The following is a 13,023-nucleotide window of genomic DNA, read 5'->3' as shown; positions in this document are numbered from 1 at the left end:
GCTCACTGAAAACACTAAGCGTCTTCTTTGCTGGACTTTTAAAGTGTAATTTGATGTGAAAAAAGGCCGAGGGGGCATTTCCATCCCTGAAATGATTCAAAGTCATTTGAATAAAATGCAAAGGCTTTTGCCCTGCAAATGTGCTTTAATGAGCGGTTACATGTTTGGGAAATTAAACCTTATTATTAAGCACTACTTCCTCCAGTTTGCTCGGGAGCTGAAGATGAGAGCATGGGAAAGCTGGCTCAGACTGGTTATTAATAGCACGATGGGTAATGTTAACGTTGCAAAGGATAGGGTTTCATTCCTAAAGGGATAAGCAAGGACACTAAGGATACTAAGGATACATCCACTTATGGTTTTGCAAGGTGGTCCAGAAGAAAAGCCACCTATGGGGGCTGCATGAAATAGAAAATAGCCACCAAATGAAAGATAAAACAAAGAGGCAAACACACACACACCCACACACAGAGACGTAAACACACACACAGACTTCTTGAAAGCTTTTATGCTATATCCCAACACTCTCTATATGACATTTTACAAATGTCTAGTTTCACAAATCGGAGGATGTAAAACATGCAAAGGAAAAAACTTTTTTGGGAAAAGCTATTGTGGGACATAGCTCTTCCTCACAAACCCAGCGTCCGTATCTTTTTCATAACCTACTAAAAATGTACACTCCTTTTCTGTTTGCATTGCACTTGCACTGTCCTGCAGGGGCCCCCTCTCTCTGCTGTTCCCAGCTTGACTATACGAGGGATGTGTACTCATGTGTTGGGAAAACAACAGGCTTCTGGCTCGCTCGTGAGGAGCCCGCGTGGAGACGGCAAAGGGTTGCTAGGCGACAGCTGCCGGGCGATTCCCTGGACAGGTGGGCGGGGTCAGGAGCTGGTGAGAGGCCACACCTGCTGCCTGCCAGGCACAAACACATACACACACTCATTACTTACTCAGATACACAACCTGTGTGTCACCCACTGTGTTTCTCTCCTCGACTCCCTGTCCCTCTCGCGTGCTCTCTCGTATCCACCTGCGCTCTCGGTTTTGCCTCTTGCTGCTTTTGCCGCTGTCTTTCTGGACACATGACCTCAGGCAAACTGTGCCTTCGTGGCCAACAGGTTAAAAGAAAAACACACTGAGCCATGGAAACCTGAACCAAATCCTCATGGCTCAGTCTAACATGCTCAGTGACAGCCAGTTTTCAGTTAAGCACCAAAATGTGTCCGAAAAAACTGTTGCAAATTGTATATTCCTCCCAATTGTAGGATTATCAGCCTGAATGTGAGTCTTTTGGACTTTGAGGACAGTTCAGCTCTTCTGTATGACTTTTCAATATATTGTGGTCAAACATTTATGAATTGACATTTGGTAAAACAAGACTGTGTGCCACTAATCTGATCGCTTATGTGAATGGGACTTAGTTAAACAGAATTCGCTGTTACTGAGAGAAGCTTTGGTAATGCAACCTAATCCCCCTGAAAATCCCTCATAATCCTGTTTAAGTGAGTGTAGCATTTGCTTCCCTGGTTCGAAGACAGAAGCAGCCTGAGAGGCTGGCGTAAGACTATTGTATGTTGCAAAATGGCAGAAACAGCATGGCTCATTTCCCCAGCAAATTTCTTCAGAGTGATAATCAAGGCTAAATGTGCTGCTGGCATGGTGTCATTTTGTCATTGTAGTAATTCCTGGCCTGAGGTTTGTTTACCTGTGTCTTCACATACTGTATGTCTGTGTGTTGTATGACCTGTTCCCACTGCTACATGTGTGTCCTTGTCTTTTTGCGTGTGTGCTGTGTTGTGTGACCATTAGGTCTATACGTTCAAGCACCTTCTAACCCTCTCTCCTCTTTCCCTCTCAGTCTCACACACATTCTCCTAACCTCCTGCCCCGCCTCTTCACTGTTGCTCTGTAAATACACTCATCTCCCCCAGCTCCGAGCCCTGCCTGGCAAGAGGTCCCTGAGGAGCAGCTTTTATATGAGTTCTACTGCAACCCGATATTTGCTGAGTGGGGGAGGAACATGGCGGCTATTTGCACAGTAAATCTATTTGTGCGATTCACATAATAGTAGGCAAGCGACTCTGCCTGCTGGTGTGTCTGCCACAGCCCTCTGTGGCTAACACAGCTGGACGTAAACGCACAAGCGCACACACACACACACACACAGTCATGTTTCCGTCACTTCAGAGGACATTACATTGATTTACATTCAATTCCGGGAGACTTATCCTAACCTTAACCCTAGCCCTAACCACTACTTGGCTAACACTAACCCTAGCCTTAATCCTAATCCTTTCAGAGGAGAATTTTAGACTCTATAACCTGACCATAACCTTAGCCAAACTCAGACCTTTAATAATTCTTAAACTAGACTGAGACCAATTTAAACCCTAAACTTAACCATTCAGAATAAGATTAAAGTAACACATTCTTAACATAACCTGACCCTAATGTTAAACCTGGCACGGTAAGCATGAGGGAGAGCATCACATTCTTATTTGTTCCCCTAATTATAAATTTCTAACAACCCCAGGACCCTGATTTGTTGAAACACATAAAGACTAAGGGGATGAGGTGATTCCATGAGGCTGGACCAACTCTGACAGTGACTGCCACACAGTCTGGGCATTATCGAGGTGTGCTGTTCTCCAGGGTTGTTGCAGATGAGTCAAGCCACCCGTACTACTGAAATCGGAGATGAGGCAGATATGAGATATCGAGTGTATCATTCATAAGTCCTAAACTTAACATAACCCTAAAGTTAATTCACCTCTAAATCATCTTCATCCTAAAATCAATGATTTTTGCTTAGGGGACTTGCTTTTTGTCCCCATAAGGGAGGTGAGTCCCCACAACATGACTGTGTAAACAGATTTGTGTCCCCATAACATTAGTAATACTTTGTACACTACACACACACACACACACACACACACACACAAACTAAACTCAGAAGTAACTTTGGAGTTCCATTATAAGTCAAGAGTTGTGAGGAAATTATTCAGAGATTAGCTTTGTATCTGACAGGAGGCTTTGGAAAGAAACTCATTAGGAAGTACAGTATATTAGTCTGGTATTTACCTTGCTGATTTTCCCAGCAAAAGGAAATGTCACTTCATATTAAGTTTGCCACAGCCCTCAGAGCAGATGGAATTTATTATCACTTCTCTGCATAAGCGGATGCACTGCACAGTGGCAATTTAAATGAGTGTTTATGACGATTTACATAATAAAACAGGGAGAGGGCATTCGATGGGATTGATGTGTTTCCCTTTGACGGTGGGTCGTGCTGAATTTGACATGGACAGCAGTCACTTTGTGGGCCTGGAAATGCCTGAGGCTTTCAAAGACAGATCTGACTGGATGGAAGCGAAGTTGTCAGGTGCTGCTTTGCAACCTGGACATTTAGTCTGCACTGAGCAAACTGACTGCTGTTATATGCAGAAGCGGTGGGACTAGGGCTGGGTGATATGGACAAATCAAATATTACAATATCTTTGACTGAATACCTTGATACTGTGGTGATGTTGTAGGGATGTTTTCATAAGATATTTACACAGGAGAGATTTTTTGATAAATAATCAAAGTAACTAGATATGGTTATCCAGCTACAGGCAAGCAACAGACCAGCTTGAGGGCACTGAGGGGTGGCCAGGCTGTGTTAGTGGGTGCTTAATAAGCAGCACCTGGGAGCGCCCTACATGGAGAGAGAGCCATGCGTAATTGTCGCTCTACACCAGGGGGCTGGGTGGGTGAGGAGGGGGCCCGGAAACCCTTTACGTCAGGGACACTCACACTGCAAAAAGTGTCCATCGTAGCCGCTTCAGTCTCATATTCGAAGAAGAATATTATATTTCTTAAGAACTAAGTTGTCTCGTTGCCAGTGCTGCCGCCGTCTGTCAGCAGTTCTCCAGAGGCGCGTGTGACACTGAGGGAAGAAAAAAGTGATGATTAAGTCAGCAGTTTTACTTTTACTTAAGCATGTTTGTGCTGAAGTATTTATTTATTTATTTATTTATTTATTTTGCTGCATTTTAAGTCACATCCATTGCAGAGAGCCAATGTTCAGCTCTCCATAAAGCATCATCAGAAACCTGAACATCTTAAACTGGGCAGCTGTGGGGTCACAGTGACAATCAGCAAAGAGAAGAATTTTACTCCATGCGCCTTATTGAGATATTTGTCTTCTTTTTTTTCAGTGAAAATGATATAATTTAACCCTTTGTTGTTCTTTTAGAATCAAACCGGAAAAATGACAAGAAACATTGTTCATTTATCTTAAAAAGCAGCTGTGTATAACTTAAAATGAACGATTCTTTTTCTTTCATATAGGTAGGTTTTTGCGCATTTTTAGTACAATTTCAAGTTATTTAGACTGTCTCCACCCCTGCTGAAAAGTGGAAGTGAGGTATGTCACCCGCTCTGCCACTTGTTTTAGGTTTTCAGACTCCCCGCTGGACTGGCTGGCTGCCTCAGATGGACATTTTTTACAGTGTACAGAGATGCACTCTTGCTCTGTTGGCCAAGCTGGGGAGATGTGAAACGCGCCCTCCCCTTTTCTCGCTTTATGTTTTTTTTTCTTTCTTTCTTTTTTTTTTTTTTTTTTTACACACCGTGAATCTGTTCTAGCATCTCAGCTTTAGACCCTCATACACGCACTCACACTCCTGCACGCAGACCCACACACACACACACACATACACACTCCGCACCAAAAACAGACACTCTAAAACTCACCGGTGGGGGGGACATAGACACCAGATGAGATTTGTATCCAAACGCGCACCGATGGCGGTGTGAGGGGGGTTTGGCTGAAAAATACGCACGGCGCTCCAGTGGATTTGTGGACCTTTTGTGCGTCCTCTCTTTCTCTGAATCCGGACCGGTGGCGAGATTCTAGGGGGAAATAAACCAAGCTATGGATACCTACACTTCCTCAATCAGTCTACTTTTACTCCTGTCAACCATTTCGTCCGTCTCGACCGGACAATTCCCATCAGCGCTCATGTGAGTACAGCCTCCAAAACAGCCTGTTGGCTTTTCAAACTCTTGCTTAAAGGACTATTGAAATTACCGCCTGACATTTCGCTCTTGTATTCGCATCATCTTGTATACTTCGCTACAGTTTTATGCCCCCCAGACAAGATTTATTCTGTATCCTTCAGTGATAGCGGAAAAGACTCCCTATATAACCCACTACCAGGAGATGAAAAAAAGCCATAAAGTACCATAAGGTCACTAGACACCGATACAAGGCACAATATAAGTCGTGATAACACTGCAGTTTTCGTCTGGGAGTTTGAAACTGTTTACGATAAATATTTTCCTCTCATAAAATCTGATCGCCTATAGCCACTCTCAAGTGGAGTCTCCACTGGCAGTCCTGAATTTGCATTAAACTTTCTTTGTAGATGATACTGTCCATTTGTTGACCTCTTGCAGCTGTGTGTGGCATGTGGCTGTCATCAATCATTTCGGGGGGGGGGGGCTATGTCCCCCTGAGTCTCCCAGGACAGGGGTTCCCAAACCTTTTCATGTTCAGAGGTGAACCTCCACATGAGACATGAGACATCAGACCCTTTTATGATTTATTTGGTATGAGAGAGTCATATTAAAGGGGCAAAATGAAATCACTGTTGATAAATGTGCCCCCCCTCCCCAGTGCTGAATGTTTGTTTGTATTGTAGTTGAGTAGATAACAATAATAAGGGGAGTGAAACTTGTGCATTCCCAAAGTGTGAGTAAACCATTCCTCATTTTGCTTTAGGCTACCTGTAGGACCCCTGTGATTCCTTAAATTTTTCTTTTGCAGTCGCTGTCTCAAAAGAAAAAAAAAAAAAAATTGTTAGACTTGGCAAGAAGTTTTCTCAGTAGACTAGTTTTAGTGCATGTCTAATATCCTGTCTGGTGCTTTGAGTGGTTTGACAGATATTTTACAGGCTTGCAACTGTTTAGAGACTGTGCAGTAATCTATCAGTGTGTTGACTGATGGTGTTTTTTATTCCACCTCATACCAGGCCAGCAGTGGGTAACCCTAATCAGTTATAGACTTGTTTGCTCCCCTTTCTATTCAATAGAAAGGTCCTACTACCCTTGCCACTAAATTTGGCCTGAAATCTCCACTACATGGCTCATCCGTCACCCTGAAATAAAGATATCACTGGCCCTGCTCTAATTCGACTCCTACCCTTGATATTTGCAGCGCACACTAAATAGATGTGACAGATGATAACGGCCTTGGCCACAGAGTACAGTGCTTAAATTAAACAAGTGTGTACGTGTATGTAAGCTAAAGTGCCCCTGTTTATTTGCCACGCTATACCCTACACCCATTTGACAGGTTTAAGATATTCCAGATGGTTCTGGGAGAGGCAAGACTCCAACATTTGGTTTTGAACGCAGCCCAAGGACGGTCCCTTAGAGAGGTGGTGAGCCATGATGGCACTCAGCCTAATGGCCAGCTACAATGATGTCAGACTAGCAGAGTGGCCTGCCCACTCCATATATTTCATGGGCACTAAGTGGATTGATCTGTGGGTTGTCTGCATGGGATTTGCACAGACTTGCTGAGCTGCAGGCCCAATTTCACTGACACATTGTTGATTTGATTTTTTTTTTTTTTTTTTTGAAAGGCTATTGAGTGGCATTGGCAATCTGGCAGGAATAACAATGTGGAAATTCACAACGAAATTGGCAGGAGGTCTTGGTTTGAATTAAGACAACTTCATGTAGTTTGAGAATGCCAGAATCAAAATAGAAAATACTCAGTTATCATAGAGAGTCTGTATACTTAAGTCTCCTTAAAGTGGGTATCAGTATCCTCCAAGTCTTTTATATAGTAGTTATAGTATTAATTACAATTCTTTTATTATGTCTTTATTTCTTTATTGACTGGCTATGGGGGCATTGCATGTCATTCTGTGATGCAAAAACAAGCAAAATTCCCTCTAGTTCGCACCATGCTCCTGTGTTTAGCTGCGGCAGTGGCTTGTCTTGGCAAATGTAATTGCACTTTTGCTAAGTGTGGTGACAGTGATTTTGAGTGACAAGCCTCACTTTGACTTCTCAAGGTGAAAGTCACAGAGAGACAGAGAGAAACGAGAAGAACAGACACGGAGAGACTGACCCAGCGTGTTTTCCTCCAGGAAATTCAGGGGCATGAATAAGCAAGGTCTTGTCTGGCTCTTTACAAGCCCATTCTTGTTGCAACCAAGACAGACCTGGATATATTCAAGGATTATTTTCTGTTTTGCCATTTTCTTTCTCTCCTCTTTCTTTCTTTCTTTCTTTCTTTCTGTCTCTTCTCTTCTCTTCTCTTCTCTTCTCTTCTCTTCTCTTCTCTTCTCTTCCTTCTCTCTGGCTGGAAGTGTGACTGTATCTCTGGGCTCCAGCTCTAACCTCACATGCCAGTGTCTGTCTGCTTCAGATGTTCTGTTCTCTAACTGTCGCGTTCCCTATCTCCTTCCCTCCACCCCTCTCTCCATCCCCTCTCTCTCTCTCCCTCTCTCTGTCATCACTCTCCCTGTCTCTCCTCTTCTTGTTCATTCCCTGTCCATCTTCTTCCCATCCAACTCCCTCTGTCTCACTCTCTCTGTCTCTCTCTCTCTCTCTCCCTCTTCTTCTTCTCTCTCTTTTTCTCGGGTGCTTGGAGGCAAATGATTAACATCATTGAATCTGAAATGCAAAGTCTGATGTCACAGATTGCGCCCCAGAGATCTTGGCGCCAGCTCGCGCACCGAGAGAGCGGGGGAGATGGAAAAGGAAAAGAAAGCGAGACAGCAGGAGAAAGAGAAGATATGTATTTGCCTTGTTACCCTGATCCAGACTATTTGGCCCTCTTCGTCTCATATGTCTATATGGAGACTTTGCTTTGAGCAGAGCGAGTAGCACATGGTTATCATGTTGCTTTTGCACACTTGATGGGAATGACGCCTGAATGAAATACTCTGAAAATGTGTTGGTGTAGCCCTGGACATTGGATCAGTGTTCAATCAGTTTCCCTGCTGCTTTGAAGACATCTATTGATTCTAGCCTATTCATAAATATCAAAAGCATGATTAGCTGATTCAAGATTTTTCATTCCTCACTGTGGTGTTGTATTAGAATGGGGCTCTACATAAACGTACTGTATGTTTGTGTCTTGCAAACATTCAAAGTCATATATTTAAACAATCCAGCTTCACAGCTATTAATTTTGCAAGGCAAATCTGGTCAGTCAACATCAATGGTAATCTGCACACTGGCCTCAGTCAGCAGTCTTGCCCTGGTTGACGATCATTACATGCTTTCATCGAGATAATAATGAGCTCACAGCCAGAACCATGAGACATGTCCAAATCATTGTGTCAGCATTTGCCAGTCCTTTGTACTGAATCTGGTCACTCAGTCCAAATTATAGACTTGATCATATGCTTGTTTTTGGCTTTCTCCTTAATCACTGAGAGCCATGCTTTGTTTCTCTCTTTCCTCTCCATCCTCTCTCCCATTTCCACAGTTTCTGTCACCCTCCTCTCTGTTTCTCCCACTCTTGCTTGCTTGCTTTTTTTTTTTTTTTTTTTTTTTTTTTTTTAAAGCTAACTGGATTTCATGCTCAACCAGCTAAAGAGCTATGCTTTTCGTGTTCCCAGCCTTGTCTCTGGCGATCAGTGGGCATAATGTGAGGAGGCACTCCATCTGCACAGAGAGCAACATGGGCAGCTATGAGGCAAGGGACACACACTATACACAAATATACAGAGGGCTCCCTGCTGTGAGGGACTGCAGAAGCTTTCTGGGAGTGAAAACAAGACCCACGCTCAAATATAAAGAAAGACAATATATTAATGACATTACACAAACTCAATCAAAACAAACAAACAAACAAAACAAAAAAACATGTAAAAATGGAAAGAGAGTGGAATAGTTTGTACAGTTTAGAAGTTTGCCCGGTCGTGTTGTGAGTAGGTTTGTTTTAAACACCCCTACAAAATACCTTTTCAGTGGTCATTTGTCCTGGTGCTAAGCTTAAAATCTTATTTTTTGTAAAACATGTGATGAAGTCTGCCAGTGAATGCAAGATAATGCCACTTAATTCTAAAGCTAATTAACTTGCTTTTTAAAATCAAGTGTCATTTTCTTGATATTACTTTATGAATCAGCCTTTTTCCGTTGTGCATATCTTGATATTGATATTTGTGCCAAGAAAAAAAAGCCCTGAAAAAAAAGCAAAATTACTATATTGGAAAGAGGAATATCTTTCTTAAGAGCTTATCTTTTGAGATTTCAAGGCTAAATATGAACCGGCATGACTTTTGAAGTCTTTTTAGTGAAGCCTGATGATGACCTCTATGGTGATAGCTTTGTAAATTTGAGACCTGGGAATGCAAAGGTCAGGGGGTGAGTTCCCATGTGAGGCCGCTCACAAGCATCTCATTTCCAAGTTCACATGATGCGTCGTGAACTGCCTCAACACGGAGGACATCAGATTTCTGGTGTGTGAGATCTTGGACATTGTGGTGGCATAATATTGTAACAATAGAAAGGAAATGGAAAATAATCAAGACTTTAATCTGTGACGTCATAATGAGACCAATACTGGGGTAGTAATTTAAAGACTGGCTTTGTGACTCATCGGGTAGTTATTCGCGCTTTTCTACCCAAATTGTCATGGTGGTGCTAACATATTTGAACCAGAAAATGTGCTTATATCCCTGGAAAATCACCATGACTACGGTCGCAGTGTCCGGCACATTGGTCTCCCCCTTTTTTTTTTTATCAATGAAAAAAGCCTCCAGGTCTTGTGTTTTGATTAAATCATAAATTAGTGTCTTGGATTCCTGTTTCTAGTTTTGCAAGAGACTCAGTTATACAGGCGTTAAGAGCCATCTCATCTAAGATTATAGGGCGTCAGAAATCAGATTTTTCTCATGTATATTTATACAAGTGTCAAGTATAACTGATTTACTGTTTGGCATGGATAGCGGTAGTTTTGAAGACGATGAGTCAAGTGTAATGAGGAGATGGATATTGATACGGTCGGTTCTAAGACGTCTCAGGTTTCCTTGGCTGTGATTGACACCTCCTAGCTATGACACAGCGGGTGCTAGGGTGTAAAGAGTCAAGCAGCTGGAAGGCTATATCTGTAACTGTACACACACACACACACACACACACACACACACACACACACACACACACATGCATACATGCTAGGATGTAAGGTCTGTGCTTAAGGCGAATATTCATGGTCTCGCCTCGCACTTAGTTGCTTTCTTTCATTCTCACTCACTGTTTTTTTCTTTTTCTTCTCTCACACCCTTCCCTGTCCCCCTCACCCCCCTTCACTCTCTCTCTCTCTCTCTCTCTCTCTCTCTCTCTCTCTCTCTCTCTTCTCTCTCCCCTCTCTCTCTCTCGCTCTCTCTGTCCCACTAATTCCCCTTTCCCCTCTCTTGACCCTGGCTATATTTAGGCAAGCCTCTGTCTTTGGGGAAGGGGGAGTTAAATGTCCTGACTCAGACTCAGGATAGGATACAGGACAGAGGGGTATCGAGTGGTGTCGGGTTGTTGTCTGGGATATGCGCTTCTGCCCTCCTCCCTGCCCTCTTCCCATAAATCTCCCCCGAGCTCATCCACTGAAGGCGTTGGACCCTTCGTTTATGTGTGGCCTCCACATGTTGCTTTAGTGTCTGGTTCAAGTGTCTCGTCCCAAGAAGAAAGATATTTCCCTCTGTCTTGTCTATGCGAAAGGAAAGCTGGGAAGTTAAGAAGCAACCCCGGCGCTGTATTACGTCCCCACAATCCTTTGCCACATGGAAATTCCCAGGAATTTTCCATTGCGCCGTTGCCCGGGCAACCTTGGGAATAGCTAACAGCTGTTTGGATGGGAGCCCTGTCCAGTACAGGAAGCACATCTGTATATTGTAGAGGATCTCTAATGTTAAGTATGGGAAGTGTAGTTTTGTCACACTTTTGCAATCCATCATGTCTCAGTCAGTAGATTAAACTGGGAGAAAAAAGTGTCAGGATGAACAATGTGCAAGTAAACTTGATCATCATTCACCGTGAGTGGTCCCATGTCAAACCTTGTAACTCTAGTTTGCAAAATATTCACATTTTAACTGTTAATTGGTGGATTACATTGGCTTCTAATGAGCAGTCTTGAAAATACATGATCATCAGGAACAATGCAAAACTTACAGACATGATTTAAGGCCTCCAACCGAAAGCAACAATACGATTTTTACCCTTTTTGCTCCTTAAGCAGCTACAGAGTTGAAAAAAAAAAAACAAAAAAAAAAAAACATGTAGCCCTCACATACACTTACATACACTCATGTCACAATACACATACACTTATGTCATCAATAATGCTAATCAAAAAATGCTTCATCCATCAAGTCATCCAGTGTTCAAATCCCATGGTTCATCCTCACTTACAGGACTTTGTTTACCGTAGGGAATTTCATTTCAAATTGCTATATCCATTTGAAGAAAGAAATGCAACCCGATATTTTTGAAGTACAGAAATGCTACTGCTTTGTAAAGCAAATCCTAAAGATAGATAATAAGTTAAACACGGTTCCATAATGTGTTTAATACCTGCAGTCATTTTGTATTAACGTGTTCAAAATCTCATTTTGGAATGAAAGTTTTCAAATAGCAACCTAGAACTGTTTTCAGAGCTCAACAGGCCATGTTATCCTGATTGCACACTAGAGGTATTAAGTGCTTAAAATATCCAGCGAGACACCATAACCATATTGGATGTGTAATATTTTGAGAGAGACATGGAGAGAAGTGGACCCGTGATGGCCTGTGATGGCTTCTCCTGAGCCCGATAATGGAGCCGTGTTGCCACATAAGTGCTGTTACTGGCAGTGTTCAGACTACAGTGGACAATGTGCGTAGCCATCAGGGGGATGAGTACTCAGTACAGCACTAACAGTAGTCTGCTTGTGTAGGCGTCTAGATTGACGCTAATTGGACATTTCGGCCAAGGGGCTAATTCCTCTATTTATACTGCATCGTCCAAGATTGTGTGTATGTGAAGCGAGGCAGAAAGGTTGGATGGATGTATGGATGAATGGGTCGAGAGACTTCGCCCAGAGAGTGTGAAGGTGACAGGCATGTTGAAGTTTAGTCATTTGAACAGAGCTCAAAATGACGTGTCGCGGAGAGAAAGACAGCTGGAGGGCTGAGGATGAACAAGGTGAAGGAGAGACAGATGAAATACAGTGAAGACAGGGGGAGTTTGAAGGACTGCAGGATGGAGGAGGAGAAATACACACATGTACACACACACACACACACACACACACACACACACGACACAAACAAGCATTTACATATTGGAGATCATAGCTCCACAGTGGGCCAAGCAACCATACGTGCACTTTAGTGTTTGTGGTTGTAAATGGAAACTTGCATCTTTAACGTGCATGAGAGTTTTGTGTGGTTTCTGTACGTGTACACACACCCAAAACACCCTAGCTTGACTCAGTTGCTTTTGCCATTGCTATTGTGCTGGAATCTCTCCAGCAGGTGAGATTGCTCTGCAGCGAGTTCACACACTTGCAGGTGTCACAACAATTCCGTTTCCTCCTATTTAATGTGTGCAGACACCTGTGGGGAGAGGTGATACAATGGGAGCTGTTAGTTCTGTCAGGATGTATATGTTGTTTGACTTGGAAGGTGTGGACGAGGCGGACTAGGTGCTAGAGGGACAGGGAGTCAGTCCCAGCTCGCTGCGGTCCAGAGTGTGAGGTCAAACATGGGCAAGGGTAGGGAGAGCGGCTGACCCTCGGCGTTCTGACTCAGTTCCATGTTGCCAGCGGGCCGATTGTACAGTACAGTGCCCACGCCTCCAAATGGTCTGATTTTGTTAATCTGCTTTCCCTGGATTTCAGAATGAACAAATGTGACACCATTAGTTTGTAGGGAAATTCTCTTTTATATTGCACCTGCCCACGCCCATCCCCCATCCCCCGCACAGGGATGTCAGAGGTGCACCTATCAAGATCAGCTGTGTTCAATAATGAATAA

The 13,023-nt window shown here is 43.2% G+C and overlaps 1 protein-coding gene and 1 long non-coding RNA gene across 4 annotated transcripts in view; one reads left to right on the top strand and one right to left on the bottom strand.

Annotated features, from left to right (window-relative positions):
* Positions 1 to 526: 526 nt before the first annotated feature.
* On the bottom strand, positions 527 to 5,371 carry LOC115355088 (uncharacterized). The gene is made up of 4 exons (XR_003927846.1): positions 5,232 to 5,371; positions 4,741 to 4,899; positions 3,799 to 3,931; positions 527 to 915 (listed from the first exon to the last, which is right to left on the bottom strand). It is a non-coding gene; the product is annotated as an uncharacterized LOC115355088 (long non-coding RNA).
* Positions 4,893 to 13,023, top strand: part of cacna2d1a (calcium channel, voltage-dependent, alpha 2/delta subunit 1a) — a 98,039-nt gene continuing 89,908 nt past the window's right edge. For all 3 annotated transcript variants that reach the window (XM_030045746.1, XM_030045745.1, XM_030045747.1), the window contains exon 1: positions 4,893 to 5,010. In XM_030045746.1, coding sequence (XP_029901606.1) covers positions 4,922 to 5,010 — 89 coding nt within the window. In that variant the 5' untranslated portion in view covers positions 4,893 to 4,921. The remainder of the gene's footprint in view (positions 5,011 to 13,023) is intronic.

This window comes from Myripristis murdjan, chromosome 23 (genome assembly GCF_902150065.1).
Source record: "Myripristis murdjan chromosome 23, fMyrMur1.1, whole genome shotgun sequence".
NCBI lineage: Eukaryota > Metazoa > Chordata > Actinopteri > Holocentriformes > Holocentridae > Myripristis > Myripristis murdjan.
This window is presented reverse-complemented; position numbering and strand designations above follow the sequence as displayed.